Source organism: Pteropus medius, unplaced genomic scaffold (genome assembly GCF_902729225.1).
Source record: "Pteropus medius unplaced genomic scaffold, Ma_sr-lr_union100, whole genome shotgun sequence".
Lineage (NCBI taxonomy): Eukaryota > Metazoa > Chordata > Mammalia > Chiroptera > Pteropodidae > Pteropus > Pteropus medius.
The window spans coordinates 13,101,714-13,123,783 of NW_024349800.1; the positions used below are offsets into that span (position 1 = coordinate 13,101,714).

The window sequence follows — 22,070 nt, forward strand, 5'->3', positions numbered from 1 at the left end:
TTTTACCTATTTTAGCTTCTAAATTTAGTTCCTAAGTGAAAAAGCACATACAAACTTAGCTTTAAAGTTATAGTAAACTTTTTCTTTCCCTTCTTCTTACGACTTTTTTCAGAGCATCTGTAGAAGAATTATAAAATACTTTCATTGAAATACACCTAAATCATCCAACTACCCCTTGGAAGCCTATATCACTATTAAATTGTCATCCACTCTCTCTCTACTTCAGTACCTGCAGGGATGGATATTCCAGTACATTTTGGGACTTCTCTTACCATTACAAGCCTCTTACATTGAACTAAAGTATGGTCTGTCTGTGACAACTACCAATCAGTTTCAATTTTACCCTTTGGGTTGTATCATAATAACGCCTACCTTTTGAAGATCATTTGTTGTTTAAAAATGTATTCATACATTCTTATTTTCCTACCACAGAGGTAGCTTTCAAACAGAGACAGCCATATTTTCTCAGGGCCTTGTGACTTGCTTTACTGTGGATTCCCTTAACCTGTATTGTTCTGTATTGTTCTCTGTATCCCATTCTTCTCTTTCCTGGTTTACTTCTTTCTTTACTGGAACATATTTTCTCACAGCTTTCTGAGTTAGAACATTTTTCAAGATACTTCATGTCCAATCATGTGTTCTTTATTCTTTCACATTTGAGAATTTGGGAACAATTGTCTTCAGACTTTGAAGGCATGGTTTCATTGATTCTATTCAGTATTGCTGGTGAGAGATCTGAAACCATTTTAAAACTTAATCTTTTGTAAATGATCTCTTTTTACCCGCTCCCTGGAGTATAGGATCTTTTCTTTGTCCACAGTGCCCTTTGTCCAATGGTACTTTGGTGTAAGTTTCATTTCATTAATTGTGCTGGGCACTTATGATCTGTAAGCTCAAGGCCTTCATTTCTTGGCTCTTTTCTAACTTCTGGAAAATCACCTCATCCTTCTCAGCGGTACATTTCTACCTGTGGGGAGTAAGATGACCTGTGTTGTCTGGTTGGTCCATAGCAGGCATCAATATTAGAGGGGTCTGGTGAGAGCCAGTGGGGTCAGCCACCATCTCACGGGATGCCCATTGATCCTTCTCTTCCTACAGAAGGGTACAAACTCCTGTGTGTCTTACTCCCTATACTGTACTATTAACTTTTCCCTTGATATATTATGTATTTGAGTTATAGAAGCCAGTTGTTTGGCACCGGTGAATAATAAAAGAGTAATTGGCAGAGTCTCTGGAAACAATAATTACATTTTGACCAAATAGCTGTCAAATGGTAGCAGAACAGAGAGTTTCCCCTGGGATGGCAATATTTCTTTTTTACACATCATAGGGTTTTATTTAAATGGAACGTGACTCTCCACTCTTGGAAGTAAACAAATACCAATCCATTCCTGAAAACTGGAAATATTTTTCTTAAGATTATGATAGAATGAACTTTCTAGGCTACTTTGTGCTGGGAACAAAAGTACACACCTTTCCCTTCCTCTGATCCTAATTCGCAGAAAAAGGCTTAGGTGCGGTGGATCTTTCTAAGATTTTGTGTTTGGTGTTCAGCATTGTGCAGGTAAATGCAGTGTGGGTGGTAGACTGGGCTTTGGAGCCTCAGCTCTTCACCTAGTTTTGACCTTGAAAGTTAACGCTTCTGAGCCTTAGCTTCCTCTTCTGTGAAGTTAGCAGGGTTGTAGTGAGGAGAAAGTTAAGAATGACATTATACAGAGTGCCATATAGAGGGCCGGGCACTTTTTTAGGCACTCATTATTTATTTGTACCAAAACTGAAGTTTGCTAGAATCCTTCTTTTGCTTTCTTGGGCATTAACTGTATCCTAGAATGCTATAATTTCAGTTAAGTGAATAGTTGACCTAAATCTAGAGCCATTTATATGTGGTATTATTTTTGAAGCTTTTTATTTCATCAATGGGTATGAGTATAATGTAGCCCAGCTTTTAAAAAATGTGTATAATTTTGAATACTCTTAAAGGTAGCATGCCTTTTAGGTAAATTTTATTTAGAAATATAACCAAGCCATTTAAAGGTTGGTAAATGAGTTGGAAGGTAAAGCTGATTGTTAATCCTTTCATCTACAAAGTATAACAAAGTAACTGGAAAGCATGTTCTTATTGGCTAGTTCACTGATTCTAAAAATTATAAGATGTATTAGAAGGAATTTTATAATAACTACTTTTAAGAACTGGTTCTATATAAAACTACCTTTTGGGGGTTATATATTACTTTTTAAATTCCATTCAATATGATGAACAGTAAATATTACATTGTTCAGCTGTGAATATTCCATTTTATATTTATAATCTTATTTATGTGTATATATTTTATATTTTTAAATAAGTTTACTTTAAAAAGTTCCTCAAATTTTGTGGATAAGTGAATTAGTTTGCATTGTTATCCTTAGGTTAATTTTATTTTTGTTCTCATCCCCGTCAGATGGATAGTGGCTATAACACACAGAATTGTGGAAGCAATATTATGGATACGGTTGGGGCAGAAAGTTACTGCAGAGAGGGTGATGCACAAACCTTGGAGGTCGAGAATAAATGTCAAGTTTTTAATACAAAGGTACGGGAAAACAGTTTAATAACATTTGTAGGTTATAAGACTTTTTTGGGTCTATTTTTTCCCTCTATTTTGCTTAAAGTTTTTATTATCATGTTTATGCCTCATCTCATCTTCAAGTGATTAAACAACAGGAGGTGGTTTTTGAGTACAAGAGGTTGGAGAGGGAGAGCTAGCCCTACTTTAGAATTGGTACTTGAAATCAGTTCCTTAAAACTAAAGATGAATAGGTATTGGGGGTACCAGAGAGGAGAGTCAGAGGTTTTTGCCTCAAATATTGTCTAAACGCTAAACATAAAAAAGAACTTTTATTATTAGAGAGGAAAATAGTACAATTGAGAGACTATAATACACATCAAATTCACACACAAAAGGCTCTTAAAATCCAAAGCCTTTATAGATTTTGGATACTGAATAACATGAACCTTACATACTGAGTATTTACACAAATATATACTGTCGATGAAGACATTTACTGAACCTAAATAGGATGGTTTTAACTGTATGTTCCTATTTCAAGAAACCCAACATAAATTTAGGCGCTAATTGGAATTTTTTATATGCCAATTTATTAATAAACATAGTAAACATCAGCAAGTGTACTACTAAATATAACTCTCCAAATATTAAGAATTCATATGGAGGCCACTTATTTTCCCTCTCCATTTTGTCATGAGGTGGGACTATAGTTGTCCACTTAAAAGTGAACTGCATATTCAGGTACAGGAAGTACTTATTGATACAAAATATTGATCTGAAAAAAACCCTATCTTCTCTGTCCCTTTAGAATCTGCATTTAGGTTTTAAAAAGTCTCAATAGTTGCACTCTTGAATGGTCTATTTAAGTTGAAAATAAGGCATTTTCTTCTTTCATAGCAAGACCACACAACACAGAGGTGTTGGATGAAGACAGCAAATCGTCCTCAGTGCAGCAGTCTATAGAGTTACCTCTTTCAGAACCAAAGACTACTTACCGCTGAGCAGCAGCTCGCCTACGGGACCGTAGTTGGGGAAAACCTGCTTCACCTAACATGCTTCGCTGTTTCCCTCCTTAATGTGAAGAATCAAGGGCTTAATTTAGGGACGTAGAAACAACAGAAAAGCTCCTGGAACTGTCAACATGTTGCTGAAGTACAAGTTTATTTTTTACCAATAAATATTTTTGTACTTACCTTGAGTGATGTGTTTAACAAAAAATTTGAGTGATGACTTTTCTCCTACCTACAGGGTCGGTGAACTGCGAATTAGTAAGCCTGACTGACAGCACTGAATTGAGTTCTGAGCATGTGCAACTGTGGAAGTACTGTTTTATTTTACATTAAAATGTGATTATATAAATGAATTTAAATTTCTAACCTATGTAAAAGTAGTAAATTTGATTTAGATATAAAACAAATTTACTTAATTGAAGAGGTAGGAGGGGAGGTTAAGTAGGCTTCCAAAAATATTCATTCTTAAACTATTTATTCATTTCTGTGTAGATATTCTTACGGCCAGTAATAACTGGCCTAGTTCTACTTTAAAAAGTATAAATACTAGAAAGGTAGTATTAACAGCATCTTAATATTATGTATCATTTTTATTAGTGGGATAAATGCAGGATGCCCAGAATCTTAGCTCCATCCCTAGGGTGAGACATCTTTTCCAGCTCAGATTTGGCCAGGGAGAAAAATAAGACAAATAGGACAGGGGAGCTCCTACAGGGTTTTAGACTGTGAAGTGACGGTTGGGCAGACTTAATTTATTTTAAAAGTTATATTCGTGTTGCGAGTAGAATGGGTATGAGTTTGTGGGGATATTCTTTATCTTTGGAGAATGTATATTTACAAATCACCTTTTAAAAATTCATAAAGTGATAATTCACATGGAGCCCTAGGAAATAAAGACATAACTATCATTGCCATTTTTTCCTTACTGTTTTTTTGCACCTGTAAGCTTACTGCTAACCTCTAAAAAATGTTCCTTACTGTGTACCTGGTTCATCCTCTCCCGGCCAGTAGGTCCACTGTTAAAGATACTATGTTAAGAAGTTGAGTCCTTAATCACAGAGGCTTTGGAATCAATATTAACTTAAGACAACTTTAAATAAAGAAGAGTTCTAGATCCTGGGGTAGGAGCTTCCCTGGCTATTTTAATAGCAGAAGAAACATAGTAGTGACTATAATTGATTCACACACCTGCTTTGTTAACTACTCGATCTGAGCCACAAATCCTCAATCTTCTCATCTGTTAAATGGGGATAGTAATCCTAACCCAAGGGAGCTTTTCAAGTGAAATATTCAATCTAAGCTGCTTAGCATAAGACCCTGCACTAGAGAAGCATTTTAGATTTATCAAAGCAGAGGCCTTAAAAGCATGAAAATAAGGTTTCTGGTCATCTTGAACTAATGCCTGAATTAGGCCTTCCTTATAAATGAGGCACAAGAAAACAAACTTGCAAAGATAAATAGACAAGGTCAGCCACAGCCTTGTTTCACCGAAAAGTCTCCCTTTTCCTTGCAAATTGGCCTGTGGGCAGTTTTTTGTTGGGGTGGAGGTGGTGTAAATCAAATGAGTGTATTTTATGACACATGAAATTGGTAACATTTAAATTCCTGTGTCCATAAATAAGGTTTTGTTGGAAGCTCACTATGCCCATTCGTTTGCGTACTGTCTACAGCTGTTTTACACTGTAAGAGCAGAACAGTTGAGTACCGAGGCTGTGACAGACTGTACAGCTGGCAGAGCCTCCAATGTCTAGCTAGCCCTTTCCAGACTTGCTGACTCCTGCTCTTAATTCACGTTAGTCCATTACTGTATGGACCCAAAATGACTCAAAGCTATTTTCCTTCATCTAAAATAATTTCTGCCTCAATGTATGGATGTTTTCCTCAGTAACAGAAAAATGGAAGAACAATCATTTAATAATTATTAAGTGCCTAAAAGTACACACTAATGATTCGCACTTAGTATACCTGCTGATATATTTACCACTCTTCTCATTGTATCACAAGCTCCTTTAAGGCAGAGATAGTTGACTTGACTGGGATAAGCCTGGTACACTGTAGGTACTTTAGAAATTGAATAAGTAAAGTGTTTTAAGGTAACTATCTCAAAATACTTGAAAATGCCAATTTAATCATTATTCATCTTTGTGGTTAATGAGGAAGTAGTCACTGGCACACCAAATTTTAATACTTCAATCTGCTCCCTTCAATATGTACTTATACAACCCCCCTTTCTTACATAATTGATACATATGTGGTTTAAAAGCCATTAATTACCTACTTTTTATTTTACAAGTAGCATGATGTGACATTTAAAGTGGCATCCATCTCTATTCTTTGAACCCTAATGCCTTACTTTGGGGGAGATATTTGAGGTCAAGGATGATGACCATACTTATTACCAGGTAAAACTATTTTTCCAGTCAGATCAAAATATCCTACATCTTGCCTTCCTACAACATTCAATTCCCAAACATTCACAGCTGTTCAAGGATCACTAAGAAAATGCCGGAGAGTTTTTAACAGAACAACACATGTAAGGTAAATTAAAGGTGGCAAAGGAAATTAAATACGGAACTCCCCGACATCTTGACTTCACTGTCTTGAAATCTAAAAACTGCCATACCAAACAGCTTTCAAGATTTAGAAACAACAGATTGTTCCTTGCTTCTAAAAATGTTCTATTTTTCTCCATAGGAAAATGGTAGATTTTTTCTATCAATATGAAATAAATTACTTATACAAAATTAATCTGCTCTTTAATAAGCAGATGAATGCACCCTTTAAATGATTTTTAGAGATCCCTGAATTTACTATCCTGTCACTATTTCAGTAATGGATGTTGACTTGAATTTTTCTGCATAAATAGTTCTGTTCAATCCAGAAATGAAGTATGGAATAGACACAGTCAACAGTTCAATAAAAATGCAAATTTTTCAAATTATTAAAATGTACTTAAAAGTAACAAACTATTTCACACATTTCTTAGATTTAGAAGCGTTCTCTCAAGTTTCTTGTTTCCCTGAAGGAAACCAATCCTTGAAGTTTTTTTTGGTCGACTATAGCTATTTTTCAAGCTTCTTCTTCTTGCTCTCTGGTTCCTTAATGTCCATGTTTGAAGTATCAGTAGGAATGCTTATTCCTGGTATCTAAAATAATGCAAATGGAGAAAAATAAGGTGAGTAAAACCACAAATATGGACTAAATCTCATTCTCACCTTCGCCTTCCCCACTGACACTTCCATGTTCAAAAGGACGTAGGAGTAGATGGGGAAAATGGGGTTAGAAAAAGTTTTCCACATACAGTATATATTTCACACACAAAGTAAGGGTGGTTAAAAAATGTAAAAGGCAGACATGATTCTCAATAGGTGAGAAGCATGTCATTTGAGAACTGTTTATAACACATCCAATTATATTAGCCAAGCCACTGTGACTATCAGCATCAGAGGCTGTGCTGGGGCAAAACAAAGGTTAAGAACCAATGTCCTAGGTGAAACACTTTATCTTAAACTTCAGAAGTGCATCTTTCAAAACAAAAGTGAAAAAGGACCAAAGGGAGGATCTCAAAGAGCTCTGCTTTTGGTACTAGTGACCTCAGAAGAATTCTAAGTAGCTAAGATCCCACGCCTTAGGGCAATCGGTAAGAAAATAGGAACTGATATTGCAATATCTGTCCTCCACACTACTTCCAGAAGTCCCTCTATCATTAAATGGAAATAACTTGTGACTATATCCGTCTTTCACAAAATATAGTCCATTACAACACAGACAGTGTAAGTTCGGTCTTACCTGTGGTTCTACCAGGGACATTCGGATTTTCTGATGCTGAAGATTAGTTGAGTCTAACATGATTTTCACTTTAACTTTATCAAATATATGGAACACAGTATCTTCTATTTTAAGTGAAGGTATCTAAACAAAATACATTTTACTATTTTTCATTACTTTCATACACTTAAAGCTTTAATTTTTCATAGTTTACCTTTCATATTAACTTAAAAGCTTAAATTTAAAAATTACTTCAATATTTAATAAGCACATCTAGGTGTTCAATGTAACAAAAACCACTGATCTGTCTCATATAAATATGAGCTATTTCTGTGCACACTTTCTCCTTTCATTAAGATGGTCCCAATATATATTGAACTTCAGGATTTTGACCCCATTAATTAGCAAATTATTGGTCCAGTAGAGGAGCGCAGAGGTACTGCAGGCAGTTTATTGCTTCATAGTTCACTTAAAAGGGAAGAAGTAGGTTAGGGAAGTAGGGGGTGTGTCAAATAAGAGACACGGGAAATCGGAAAATTCCCTTCCTTGAGCTGTAAGCAGCCACTTATTCCTTTACATTAGCCCGTCCCTCTACCTAGGGCAAAGTGTAATTCAAGTTTTCCTTAGGGGGGAAACTTTACATGATATAAAAGAAACAAATCAAGGTCAATATTTTTATGTGGAAAGATATGCTGAAGTGAGAAAATGAATACACGGCAAGCTTAGGTGACATAATTAAATTTTGTAGGGTACAAAAAACAATTTGACCCTTTATAGGTACAATCTGTAACCTATCAAGGAAAAAGCGCCTCTCCCCCTGCCACAAATAAAACATCAGAAATACTGTACCTCATCATCGTAAGTGAGCCGTGGCTGTGGTTTGTCCTTTTCTTCGAAAAAGACTGTGCCTTCTAAACCGTACTTTGGAATCAACACCACGATAGCGTTCTTTCTTACAAATAGGATGTAGGCTTCTTCACTTACTATGCCTTTGCTTTTAAAAAATAACTGTAAAATAACATACAACCTTATTATGAATTGTCTTAAATACTCTGAAATTATCCAAAAAGAAAAGAAATTACATAAAAAATTAACTAAACTTCATCTCTCCTCACATTATCGACAGAAAGCAAGTACCTGGGTGTGAAAAGCCACTGATGCACGTTGGGCATATTGAGCCATTTTGTGCCGGAAATTGAGATTTTTACATAAATCTGCAAGTTTGTGTTTGTCAGTCAACTCTGGGTAAGTACAGTCAGCCCCAATAGCCACAGCCAACAACCGGTGAACAATGATGTCCGCATATCTAGATATATAAGAGAGAAGTGAGAATCATGCTACGTTAGCATTAAAATATCTTTTTAAAATTCAAAATTAACTATTTTCTATTTCATTTCATAAGGAAAAAAGTACCTTCTGATGGGTGAAGTGAAATGTGTGTATATTGGGGATGCTAAGCCGTAGTGATGAAAATCATTATCCATTCCAGAGCAGAAGTACACAGCTTGCATCATGCAGCGAGTGGCTAATATTCTTAACAGAGTGTTTAGATATGGGAAAGAAGGACAATCGGCCCGGTCCAAAGAGTCAGCCAAAGACTTGGCTGTATCAGTTTTAATTTCTAAATTCTGTGAATAGAGAAGAGGGAAAGAGCACCATATTAAACATTTCAGAATCAGTACCATCATGTCTTCAAAATATAATGGATCAGATTGAACAAACATGTCATTGCTGACCAGACAATAGTGCTTATCTTCTACTTTTAACCTAGGAAAACTAAAATTATAAAAAGCAATGATTGTTTTGTCTAACATTAGAGCTTAACACTTTCTGAATGTAATGAAAGGTACTAAGCTCATCAGCATTCTGAAGAAAAGATGGTGGTGGCAGCGGTGCTATCTCTCAAAGTCCAACATGTGCTTACCTAATTTTTGCTAGAGTAGAAAAAAAAAAAATCAAAGTAGTTTTGAATACTTTCCAGCTTGTCTAGATTTTCTCTGCAGGTATTTTCATTCCATTCAGAGTAGAAGTAAAGGCCAGAGACAAAATAAAAGTGTATCTGGTCTCTACAGCTCAATGCTGTGATACATCAAACTTAGCTGCTTTATTCTGCTTGGGGAAATGAGGCAAAAATACTTAAATCCCCCTTCCTCTACCCAGGTCTTAGGAAGAAATAAGACAGTAAGAGAAAATTCCCCAATTTATAGCATAAGCCCTATTGGAGCAAAAGAGAAGCTGACTCAGTTCTTACAGATATGACAGGGTAGCTCACCATAAAGGTCTGAAACATCAGAAACTAACACCATCCTGTTAGAATAATGCCCTGAGCGCTAAAACTACTCCCTCCACCTTAGCCAGTCACCTTAAGAGTAAGGGTAATTATGCCTAAATGAGTCCACTACCCAGAGGCAGGGAGGTATGTGGGGCTGAGGAAATGGTGCCCTTTCTATAATTTTCCTTTTTTCCCTGTAGGTAATACATAGACTTACTTCTTAGGAACACGATATAAAGAGGGCTTAACTGAGTTGAAGATAAAGAGAAAAAAAATTATTTGTAAATCTCTGAAGTTGGGCAGTTCAGAGGAGGCATGAAGGAACACAGGCATAAAGAATATGTATAAAGGCAGAGAGAGATGAAAAGATCTTAATGTGCCCAGGATATGGCAAATAACTTAAGTCTATACAAATGTATCGCTGTACACCTTAAATTTACACAATGTTATACGTGAAATATATATCGGTAATAAAAAGGAAGAGAACTACTGGCATATTTTTGCATCAAATGACAAAAAAACTTTTATAGAGATGTGAATATAGATTTATTATTTAGAGCAATGAATAGGTCAAAACACAAATACAGATACCATTTCAAACTACAGGGCTTTACCTTGGATTTAGCTGCCTTAACAAGAATTTCATAATTTGATGGAGGAGGAGCAGGATGTTTTCGAAGCAGAGCATGTTCAGAAAATTCTTCATGAATTTTTTTTGCAACAGAGATATTGGCAAGTAACATAAATTCTTCCACCATAGAATTTGTTTCTCTGCCAATGAAAAATCATTAAATAAGAAAAGAGAATCTGACATCTATATACCGTATTTATTCACAGGTTACCTTTTCTACCTACAAGACAGTGAAAGTATTTCTTAAGTAAACATTCATGTGTGTGTGCACATGTATATTTTGAATATATAACTTAAGGCTCTTGTTTCTCAGCTATTATGTTAACAATCTCTTATTACACATCTACTATGTGAGTCAATCTTGTGCTAGAGACTCTACAAATTGCACTAAAAAAATAAAAGTTTTACTAACTCTAGTAATATATAAAATCTAAATCATAAACATTTTTACCTCCTTTTACTGAGTCCAAATAAAAATATTTTTATTTAACTATATATCCATAGAAATAAAGTTTACTAAGAATTAAAAGATTAGTTCATACAAATTTTGGTTTAATAAATAAAACTTTCACCAATAGATCACCAAAATAAAGACACTGTATCTCCAACAACTACTTGGGGTGCTTATTGTGAACCAGGCATTGTGCTGTGCTATATAGGAGTGTATGTATGTGTTTATATATACACATACACACACATACGCCCTGCTTTTCAGATGAGAAAACTGAGCATGTGTACCATTATTCCTGCTCAAGGTCACAGTTATTAGTAGTAACAGGATCCAAGTCTACATATCTTGACTTCAAAACTCTTAACCAATCTGATGTTTTTCATTCTAAATAGTTATCTATGTCCATTTAAAACTTAAGTTTAATAAATGATCTACCTTCTGTTTACACAGTGCTTTCTTTCTCTCAAGTCACTGAACATGCATTAATCTTTCATTTGTTTCCATCTAAAAACTTTTAATTTCACAAGATTCCTACAGCATGTTAATTTTTACAATATTATTAATGCCTCCTAGCATACCTTTAAAACTATAGAGACAACTTCTTAGAACTAAGTTTTTTTCTAACTGGTAGGAAGAAATGGGTGATGTTCCATTTTGGTAAAGCTGGATTCAATTTTTTCCTCAAAAAAGCTTGTAGTGTTAGGCTCATTGTTCCTAATAACATTAGACTTATTTGCACAGAAGTCCCAACTAAAATATTTTTTAAATTTTAGCTCTAATGCTATAAAGTACACACTGGTCCTAACTAACAAACTTGAGTATGCTCTTATTTCTAATCCTCAATCATCAACTGGAAAAGTATAAATGCAAATTTAATTACGAAATTATCTTATATAAGATGCATGGAAAAGAGGCCTAACTCTGATTTAACCAAAAATTCCTCGCTTCCTAAATCTTAATTAAATCAATAAAACAATAACAATAGCTGAGTACATCACCTGAAAACTCTTCGCAACACTTTATGACGTAAGTACTATTTATTAGTCACAAATAAACCTGTCTAGAGTTATATAGGCAGAAGTGAGATCTAAACCTAGGCAGTCTGGCTTTGAAGCCCTGTGATTATTACTTTATCCTACCACAGTACATTCTACATAAAATACTTACGAAATTAATCAGGGCAATCTTCTTTTACTTACAGTAACTATTACTAGTCAAGTTCTAATATACCACACACCAATTTGAGACAAACCAATTCAAATTGGAAATTTTTCTACTATACTAATCCCAGTTTTATGTAAGAAAAACTTCAAAGTGAGATGTTTACTTTTCTATACAGTTCATGTCAAAAAAAAAAAATTATAACCCTGCCAGAAAGAGACATTTTGGGTATAAATGTTTTGTTTACTAACAAAGCAGATGTTATATTTAAAATCAAAATCTTACTTATTGCCCATCAAAAAAAATTACATACCTAAGTTCCTTGGTCTGTAAATCTATAGGATCATGAGTTTCACTGTCCATGTGAAACCGAACTTCCGGAGAAGAGAGAGTCAAAGCCCTAAATAAAAATTAAAGAGGTGAATTACCCAAGTGAGCCAATAACAGAAATAATTCCGGAAGTGATTCTTTTAAAACAGAAAATGATTACAGCGAGTGTGTAACGATTATTCTTCTGAAGGCTTTATGACCATCTGCTAAGTTTTATGTTCTATTTCCGTGGATAGTTTAATATTTTATAGATCGAAAATGCACTTAACAAGAGAGCACAATGGCAACACAACAAAATACAAGTTCTTCTGAGGGTCTGAATATCTTCTGTACCCAAGATATGAGTTTTTACTAAGCTACATGGGTTTGTAATCACTTTTACAATTAAAGATACTGGCAGCATTTTATGTACCACAGAAAACCATATATTGACGTGAGAGATGATGGAGAGAGGCAAAAAGCAAACCGCTACAGGTAGATCAGTGACATTAGAAGATACACACTTCAAAATCATTTCCTACACAGACTAAATCAACAGAAGAAACTGATAAATATTAGTATGTTGCATATACTGATAGCTATCAATATCTGAGTGCTATGTGTCAGATAACATATTATGCTAAGTACTTTACATACATGGTTTGTTTAATGACTTGGCAAGTTCTCCTTTGAAAAGTAAAGTCCCACAAAGCAAGAGAAGTCTAATGTTTCATCATACCTTGATGCTACTTGCATCAGGGGAGGAACAAATCAACCTAAAACGTCAATTTTAATGAGGCTGGGTAACCTTGTACAATCATAGGAGAAAAAAAATGAGATGAGACCAGTTAACTGAAATTCCTTTTCTTCCTTAACTCACCTTTATTAGAAGAGCTACAAAAGGAATACTAGAGAGGAAATCTCAACAAATAATCCTTTCCTGCCATGCATTATTTACAAGGTCCTGCATCAGATCTAACATGTGTTTACTAATATGTCTTGGCTTAAAAAGCAAGGTATATGAATCACATTATGATCATTTTTCCTTCATAGAACACTAACCATTACATAACATAATTATGTCTATTCTTTAAAAGAGACATGATTTAAGCTAAGACAGAACATAACCTTTATGAAGGCAAAAAATATTTTTGTTTTTACTGATTGTTTTCTCAATTCTCCCTGAGACTAAGATTCAATGATGGCTTTTAACAGATGACCTTCTATTTACAAGATTAAAGACTGTTTTTGAAGATGAAAAATATCTTTTCTATCCTAATTATGAGAAGTGATGTTACCAATGCAAGTTTCTAACTGTTTTACTTTAAAACCACCAAAATGAATAAGATTTCAATTTGTTTTACTGTTTGCTTTTAAAACATATTTTCTAAAAATTACCTTTATGTAACCTTTCTTCTGATGCCCAGCATATTGTAAACCTTCAATAAACAAATATTTGCTGAATAACATTTTGTGTCATTAAAAAAAATCTACAGCTCTCTTACTTACATCTAAATGACAAGCTTAAGCAACAGTCTTACTGGGATTTACTGCACCCCAACTATCCTTACACAGTTTTGAATTTCATACTTAGGATCTTAGAAAACTTCCCAAAAAACGGAGGGGTGAGTAGAGATAGGGGTGGTTCATCACAGCTATCTAGAACACTGTCCAATAGAACTTACAGCAGGAATGGACACGTTTTCTATCCGCACTGTCCAATGTGGTAGTCATTAGCCACATGTGGCTACTGAGCATTTGAAATGTGGTTAGTGCAACGCAGGAACTAAATTTTTAATTTTAATAGGTGCATCTTAGATATAGAGTTTGCATTCTCCAACAAAAATACTTTTAGTAACTGCTTGTGATCCTACTCCTGGACAGGCCTGGGAACCCAGATGATGTCTTTCAAGAACCAAATTTCTTTTAACTACTTTACTTCAACAAGTTTGGGTACCTGGACGCTCCTTATACCTTTTGTAATTAGGCAAATGCCATGATTTAATAGCTAAAAGACGTGAATCCACCACTAGCTATTAGATCTTTGGGAAGACTGTAACTTTTAATCATTTAAAAAACATAGGTGTCGGACTGAAAAAAATCTCTAAAACCTCTTCCAACTCTAAAGTGCAAGAACTTCCTCTACATTAACTAAAATTGAAAACCAATGTTTAATCTGGAAACTCATTTCTAATTAAAATTAAAAAGAACCCATAGAAAAGTCTTAAGGAATTCTTGCCTTTTTAAAATTTAAGATTTTTAACTCAAACATATCAGGTTTTAAGACAACAAATTACAAGAACAGAACTCCTAAACAAACATCACTCCAGAATCAGGGTGCTAATACTCAAAAGGTAGCTAGAAGAAGTAGGATGTCTCTGTTCAAACTATTACATAATTCCTCGTTGTCCATGATAAAACACTTGAGTTAATAAGTTATCTTAACACAAGATAAATGAATTAAGAAATAACTTAATAGATATTTTTTGAAATGTACCCTTTTTCGATTCTTCTTTTTTTCAAAATTTTAGCTAATTTATTTAGTCCACGGAGACTAACGGTAATATCATCATTCATGGACGCTGAATCAATTCTCATCTGAGCTTCGGCATACGTAAGAGAAGCCTAAAATAGAAACCATATGTTAACATACTGCTTATAAATCATAAAAGCTGGTTGACTACATTCTCATATTTCCACTACATAAAATTCATGATTTTGGAAAACCTAAAAATCATTATCAAAAGAGAGATTCCTAGCTATAGTATGTATACTCTGCACCCATGATTTCTGGTTCATTAACTCTCATCTGGTCTTCTGAAGTATATAGGCTTTATAAGTTTCTGAATATAGGACAACTGTTACATAAACTCATTTACAATCAACATTAAGACTTAAGCAGATAAATGCGAAAAAACTAGATTTTACTGCAACACCGGAGAAAATTTCTTAATAAGCCTAACTTTCTCAAAACAATCTAGAATAGTGTTAAAAGTATAAAAAATTTTAAACATTAAATATTAACTATGAAACTAACCTTTGAATTAATGGCACTTTTGGTAAACCTTGTTTTTAGGATTTCAGCATTGTGATTCATTTCCCAAATACATGAAAATGCCAGCCTATGGGGAAAATAGTATTTGTTAATGGGAATCAGTTAAAGTAGTTAACTACTATGTTCTTATGAAAAAACATGCATAAATACCTGTCAACGTTACACCTTAAGGAACATAGGTTAGAGCTGAGCAACTCCGGAACCATGTCAATCCTCTGCAACAGATAAAAAGAGAAGATTACTCAGCTATATCCATAAATTTATTTGTGGTTTCATTCTCATATAGCATTACTTTAACAAGGAAAAAGAAAAAGGAATATTTTGGTCTTTAAAATTGGAATTGAGAAAACATGTAATAAAAATTATATATTTCTAGAAAGGTCCTTACACAAAACTGTTACAAAAAGGAAGCAATAAAAGAAACCTGGACTTCATGTCAGCGGATCTAAATTTAAGTCTCTTCACTAATCACCTAGGTGTCCTATGAAGTCTGAAATCTCTGTTCTAGAAAATTTGTACCAGATGCAAACAGAAGCCCTACTAGCTCTACAACTGGCCTCTTCTCTAAGACTTAACATAAGCCCTGTGGTGTTTTAAAAGTACTAAAAAAGACAGTCACTGAATTTTTATGGGAAAAAAGCTACATAAACAATGAATTTATAACAGACTAAGCTTAACTTTCTCCTCTACTTTCACAATTTTTCTCTGTAAGTTTATGGGACAATACTTGAGTAGACTTATGACTTAACTTTATAAAAAACAGAAAATACATTTTTAATTTGCTACTCATAAATAGTAAGTTAAAAGCTACACAACAATTTATATCAACAACATCTACTTGTTATTTTGGGCCACTCAATAACAAAAAACACTGCAATATTTTCACTGATATAAGGCCACTTTATTCTATGTATTAGTCTTTTAGCTAGTTTATGTAAACTGTGACTCTTCAAGAATCCAAAAGTGCCCACGATTTTTACAAACTGTTCACAATTAACAAAATAGTTACTCATCAAATTTCACTGAATACTGACGTCGTCCTTTCTTTAGAAAACACCTCAGATGATGGTATCATTAAAAATAAAATGAAAGTTTTAAGCATAGATCAAAATTCCATTTTAAATTTAATACATTTACCTTTTCACAAAGATACACAGTTGTTCCTCTTCTAGCTGATTCCTGATCCAAAGCATTTCCTGGCCTAATAAAATGGCTAACATCAGCAATATGAACACCGACCTTAAAAAGATAAAAATAAAAGAATGTTAACATGCTGAAATGGATAAAGAGTTTTTATGAGAAGAAACTCAGATAAACTGAAAAAACTCAGTCATATTTACCATTTCATTTTATGATAAATGCCCATCAGTCTCCGTAGCTACACCTGACTATACTTGGCACAAATAAGTCACAAATTCTACAATAGGTCAAGAGAAAATTAACTCAAGAACAAAACTATACGGATAAGAATGAAAGTACAAAATAAATACCTCCAAATTTCCATTTTCAAGTTCTCTACAATGCAGAGCATCATCTATATCAGTACATCCCGGTGGATCCACACTACAAACACACAGATGTCTCAGATCTTCCCGGTTTTTCATGTCCTAGAAGATGCCACATGATTAAGAAATAAAAAGTTGTTTGGATAGTACAAATGCAACACTGCTCTTATGAAATCGACATTACCTATACAAAAATATAAAAATGAAAAGTATCTTATTTCTTAATAACCAGACATTACTTGTGGTTCCCTTGCCTTTGAAAAATTTGACATAAGCTAGTGTCAGTCCTCTAGAAAAAAGTATCTTTCAGTGCAAGTGATTTCTGTAATACCTAAGAGTACTGTACCTAAGTAAATGCAGAAAAGAAAGGGACTATGGTTTCTACATATTTAAAAATACGGAAATCAAAGAAAATTCGCTCAGATATAGTAATTTATAAAGTCACTAAGAATTCTTTCCGACTTACCTTTTCAGTAATGCTCCAGGGCATCTTTGGTAGAAAGCTAAGAACAGCCTGTGAAAAAGGCTGATGGGGAACGTCATGCTCAAGTAACAAAACTTCTGTTTCAGTCTCTTTATCTCCAACTTCACCTAAATTTTTCACAAAGTGTCCCTAAAGCCAAAAAGGTGTTATTAAAAAGGTGTATTTTATAACTTTATTTGATAATTTGTATTTTATTTTCACATTAAATTCTTGTTCATTTACATATCACCTTAGTATGTATGCAAAATCACTTCTTAAAAATGACCCCTTGGTAAATTAAATAATGATGAGAATCCTCAAGTGTTTATGATGGAGACTTAATGAAGGCCTAAGCGCTTATTTAACAAAGTATCTGTTTATTTCCGATTAGTTCCAAGTTTCATTGTGCTTCAAATACAGTAGCTTCAAAATCTGCTTATTAACGTTTACTTAGGTATCAAACACCATTTTTGTAGTTCCTATCAATAGAAGTTATTTATTTGGAATTCTGAATAAAAGTAACCAAATGATTTACATTGGAATTTCATAAGATTAATTTCAAATTGGATGTACAGTACTTATCAGGTACCTGTGTGAAATACTCTTAAATTTCAGTATAAATTTTATAACATAAGCAGATTCTAATTCCACTGAAAAAAGCAATTTTATTTCTAAATTTTAAATGAAATCATCTAAAATAAAATTAATAATTCAAACTTACATTTGGGTATCTGGAATTTCTGGGCCATCCATCGATAGCAACGATAATTCTCTGTCCTTCTAATGTAGAAGCTTGTCTGGTTTCTATCCGAATTCGAGGAATTCTCTTATCAGCAGGTGTAAAAAGATGTCTTCTTGACTAGAGAAAATTAGGAAAAAAGATTTCACATACATACAAAATTGGGGTGGGGGCAAACGGGGGCTGTAAGTTGTATTAAATATGTATCATTTTTTATTACATAGCAGTATGCTCTCTACTCACCTCTTTGATATCAGACTTAGAAAGCATGCCACAATACGGTCTCCAATTCCTTTTTATTATTCCTACGACTCTGCCAGTAGGCTTCAACATTTTTTCATTTACAACAGTCTTAAGCTGAGATTTAAAAAAAAAATCTCCAGTTATTTCTAAGTATAATGACACAATTTCCCTTCATAATGAGAATATGAATATGCTACTAATATTTTCAGGCACTAAATTATGACATAAAAGTACAGAATATTGATGCTTCAAAATTCTAAGCAAGAGCATGTCAAACCAAACCACAGAAATAGTTCCATAATAATAAAGGAATGCAAAAACAGCTAATTGAAAAAAATAAATATAACTGAATAAGTATGTCAGAATTCAACTCTTTTCATTTTTAATATTAGGATTTACTAACACACACAGGTCTGGGAATTCAAAGACTAGGACTTTAGTACTAGTTTGTACTAATTAGCTATGTGGCATTTATTAATACACTAAAAAAAAGTAGTATTTTTAAAGTTGCTTCCTTTTTCAAAATAAAGAGTATTTCTTATGGAAACAGCAGAAGGATCTTATAGTATGTCACCCCTAACACTCTCCTATGTCCTACACTCTGCACAGATAATGTCACAGTAAGACTCCAGAGCGGTGAATATAATTCACGGAAAAAGAAATACTAACGTTGTATGAGTTCCAAATATTTATATTACTCTTATAATTCTAAAATAGAGAAATAAATAGGTCACATCAGGTAGACTTTGGCTATAAGAAACAACTAAAAGCATTCTCTTCATAACAAATACAGTAACAGAGAAGGAATTTTTAAACACAAATATAAGGGCCCAGAAATATACCTAGTATGCTAAGGGAATTTTAACATTACATAAAAGCATTTCAGAAAAATTTAATCGATATTTACTTAAACCTCATTCATTCTGACAGATCATGTACCTGAATGTCAGAGTTTAAGTTTTATACACAAGTTAACAATTTTTTTGTATTTAAATTCATTTATTGAGCAAAATAAGACATTAATTTAAGACTAAACACTTAAAGGGAAAATATTAACTTTGTGTATGACATGTATTAAACCTACAGAACCATAATTTTGTTCAATATACCTGAAAGCAATGAAATGTTTCATTTTCTCCAAAGCTACCATATTAATTATACAAAGCTACACAGACAAAAATTAAAACCTGCTTGGTTTCATACAATGCGTTCTCTTTCCTCTTCTTTCTCCACATCATCTTCATTCTGACCTTCATCATGTAAAACCACAGAAGATGGTGCTACCCACTGATTCTTGGGGAGAAGCTCCACAGCCACAATGTCTTCATGAATAGCTCGGTTTAAATTTTTAAGTCCTTGTAAGATTATCTGTGTAAAACAGGAAATGCCATGTGCCCAGTTATATATAACAGCAATGTAAGAATGAGAAGGTTCCCTAACAAGTTTAGATATATTCTGAATGTCACTATGTATCTCTATTTATCCTCCTTTATATTTTTTCCTCCTTGGTGCCCCTTTACTCCACACTCTTAATTTCTCATTATCAAAGAGACAAAAACAGGGTCAGAAAATATGGGTTGTGTTCATGGTTCTGCTGTAACAGTAGTACAAAAAGACTTTGGGAAAATTTCTTAACCTCACTAAATCTCAGGGTCCTGACTGGTAAAATGAAAAAAGAGTACCTACTTCTATAGGCTGGATTGAAGATTAAAGGAAACACAGCATGCAAAATAGAAGAGTGCCTGGCAAATAGTGAGCATGTTCAAAATAATTGCTATCACTTGAAAGGGTATAAAGCTTTCTGGAGCAATTACACGTTATATAAATAGTATTTCCCATAACTGGTCATAATACATAAAATAGAAGCATCCTGTTTTATTACTTGACTAGATTTTTGTTCCTTAAAAGTAGGTTAATAGAAAGTTCTTTTCTTCAATAAGTGGTTTTTTAAACAAGTGATTAGTTCTATTATCTATACCTCCCACATATCAGCCTTCAAGCTGACAGGGTAGTTAAAGCAAATTTAAATTCTCATACAAAATTTTAAGCACTTATCAAAGAAAATAATGAACAGAAAGTATATTAGTGTATAAGGCATTTATTTACACACTTGCCTCTTTATTTTCTTCAGCGTCTCCATGAACCCATACTGTAGCTTCTAAGTAATTTTCCCTGCTGGCTCTAAATGTTCCTTGAAGATATGTACCAGATTTTATGCCTTGTTGTAGCTTACTTAAGGGAAGATGCTCCAAAAATATTATTTTTCCACTCTCTATTTCATTCTGTGAAATAAGCAAACCAAAAGATGCAGTTAGTATGTAAAGTTTTCCATATACTCAATATGTAACTATTATCACAATCAGGTAGTTTTTTAAAAAACCATCCACATCATGGTATATATAACTTCATGAATAAGAATATAGCACAGTGAGAAAAAAAGTGCTTTCTATTCTTAGGGCAACTTACACAAACATTTCAATTTCCTTACATTTAGGGTTTAGCCACAGACGTATGTCACTAAGCAACTCTGCATACCAACTCTCACCCCAGGCCTCCCAAAATGAAGATGTGTATGTAAGTGGGCAGGTAGCTACAGGAAAGCTAATTTGAAGCCTCGATTTCATGAAAAAAGACTGTGGCTACTGAAAGCACAAGAAATACTATTTTTATTTTGGCTATTTTAAACAGCTAAGGATATAAGATAGAGGTAGGCTGGGAACTGCTTTAGATCTATCATAAGATCTATCAGGATTCTCAGTGACTTCAATATCCAAAATCCTGACTGCATGGCTTCTTTCATTTCCTGCTCTATTTCCACCTTCTAAGGAGAATACTTTGTACCTTCCTCTTTTTTTGCTTAACTCCCTAACTGCCCTGTCTTCCTTCCTCATTCTCAGCGGGGGGGGAGTGCCGACCTCAATCTCCATACTGAGAACAAGAAGCAATCAGTAGAGACAGACCCACCCTCATCTTCTCACCAAATCTGCCCACCCACTTGCACCTACATCAAAACCTCAGCTTTCTCTCCTGTAACAGTGAATAGAATGTTTGTTCTTTCAGTTGGGTACTACAAACCATCTCCTTTCCTTTATTCAAACTTTTCCTGTAATTATCTTCTCTCTCTTGAATCACACGTTTTTTTCTTAAGATTTATTTTCTTAGTTTGTTTGTTTGTTTATTTTAATTATGGTGACACTGGTTAACGAAATCCAGTAAGTTTCGGGTGTAATTTTCTTCTCTATTGTTAACATTCTCACCATCATATAAACATAATATGATCTATTAATAACTAAATAAAATTTGGGTCTCCTTCAGACAGTGGCTGGATCCTCTGTTCCACTTCATACCAAAATGCCGCAGAGGTATGCTCTAGAATAGCTGTGTATCTACTTCTTCACCTATACTCTCTCATGAATGCACTAGTTGAGTGTCATCCTTACTCAACTAAACCATTACTGCCAAGGTCACTTATAATGTCTTAGCAAATTCAATGCTCCATTCTTAGTTTTACCAGAATTTTAAAATATGATTTTTCCAAAAAAAGAGATCTTTCCTTCTCTGAGACACATCAGCATTCGAATCATTAATCCTTTGGTTTCTGTCCTATTTCATTGATTAGTTTCCTGTTCCTGTTCTGATCTCCTGTTCCTGATCTCTAAATGTGTCACAAGGCTCAATGATAGGCTGTTTTCCTTTCATTATCTACATTTATTTTCTTGTTATTTCCTCCCATCTTTTAAAAAAGCAAACAAACAAAAATACTCTTGATCTCACTTGTTCTTCAAATACCACTCATTTCTCACCATTATAGCACTGAAAGTGTTACAACCGTAACTTCTCTTTCCATTTTTCCATCTATTGTAGTCAGACTTCGGACTAAACTGGACAGGTCCTCAAAACTGTCATGATGCTAA

At 33.9% G+C, this 22,070-nt stretch overlaps 2 protein-coding genes across 4 annotated transcripts in view; one reads left to right on the forward strand and one right to left on the reverse strand.

Annotated features, from left to right (window-relative positions):
• BORA (BORA aurora kinase A activator) overlaps positions 1-3,747 on the forward strand; it is a 21,952-nt gene extending 18,205 nt beyond the window's left edge. Inside the window, exons 11-12 of the mRNA XM_039886836.1 lie at positions 2,442-2,573; positions 3,447-3,747. Of these exons, the coding sequence (XP_039742770.1) occupies positions 2,442-2,573; positions 3,447-3,512 (198 nt within the window). The 3' untranslated portion in view covers positions 3,513-3,747. The remainder of the gene's footprint in view (positions 1-2,441; positions 2,574-3,446) is intronic.
• Positions 2,860-22,070, reverse strand: part of DIS3 (DIS3 exosome endoribonuclease and 3'-5' exoribonuclease) — a 26,958-nt gene continuing 7,747 nt past the window's right edge. Inside the window, exons 5-21 of one of the 3 annotated variants that reach the window (XM_039886829.1) lie at positions 20,271-20,438; positions 19,360-19,524; positions 18,157-18,270; positions 17,896-18,033; positions 17,178-17,324; positions 16,697-16,813; positions 16,344-16,445; positions 15,357-15,421; positions 15,189-15,273; positions 14,649-14,776; positions 12,156-12,242; positions 10,214-10,370; positions 8,741-8,955; positions 8,465-8,633; positions 8,177-8,335; positions 7,349-7,471; positions 2,860-6,705 (exon numbers count right to left, since the gene is read on the reverse strand). In XM_039886829.1, the coding sequence (XP_039742763.1) occupies positions 6,622-6,705; positions 7,349-7,471; positions 8,177-8,335; positions 8,465-8,633; positions 8,741-8,955; positions 10,214-10,370; positions 12,156-12,242; positions 14,649-14,776; positions 15,189-15,273; positions 15,357-15,421; positions 16,344-16,445; positions 16,697-16,813; positions 17,178-17,324; positions 17,896-18,033; positions 18,157-18,270; positions 19,360-19,524; positions 20,271-20,438 (2,223 nt within the window). In that variant the 3' untranslated portion in view covers positions 2,860-6,621. The remainder of the gene's footprint in view (positions 6,706-7,348; positions 7,472-8,176; positions 8,336-8,464; positions 8,634-8,740; positions 8,956-10,213; positions 10,371-12,155; positions 12,243-14,648; positions 14,777-15,188; positions 15,274-15,356; positions 15,422-16,343; positions 16,446-16,696; positions 16,814-17,177; positions 17,325-17,895; positions 18,034-18,156; positions 18,271-19,359; positions 19,525-20,270; positions 20,439-22,070) is intronic. The other 2 variants (XM_039886827.1, XM_039886828.1) reach the window with 2 other exon arrangements.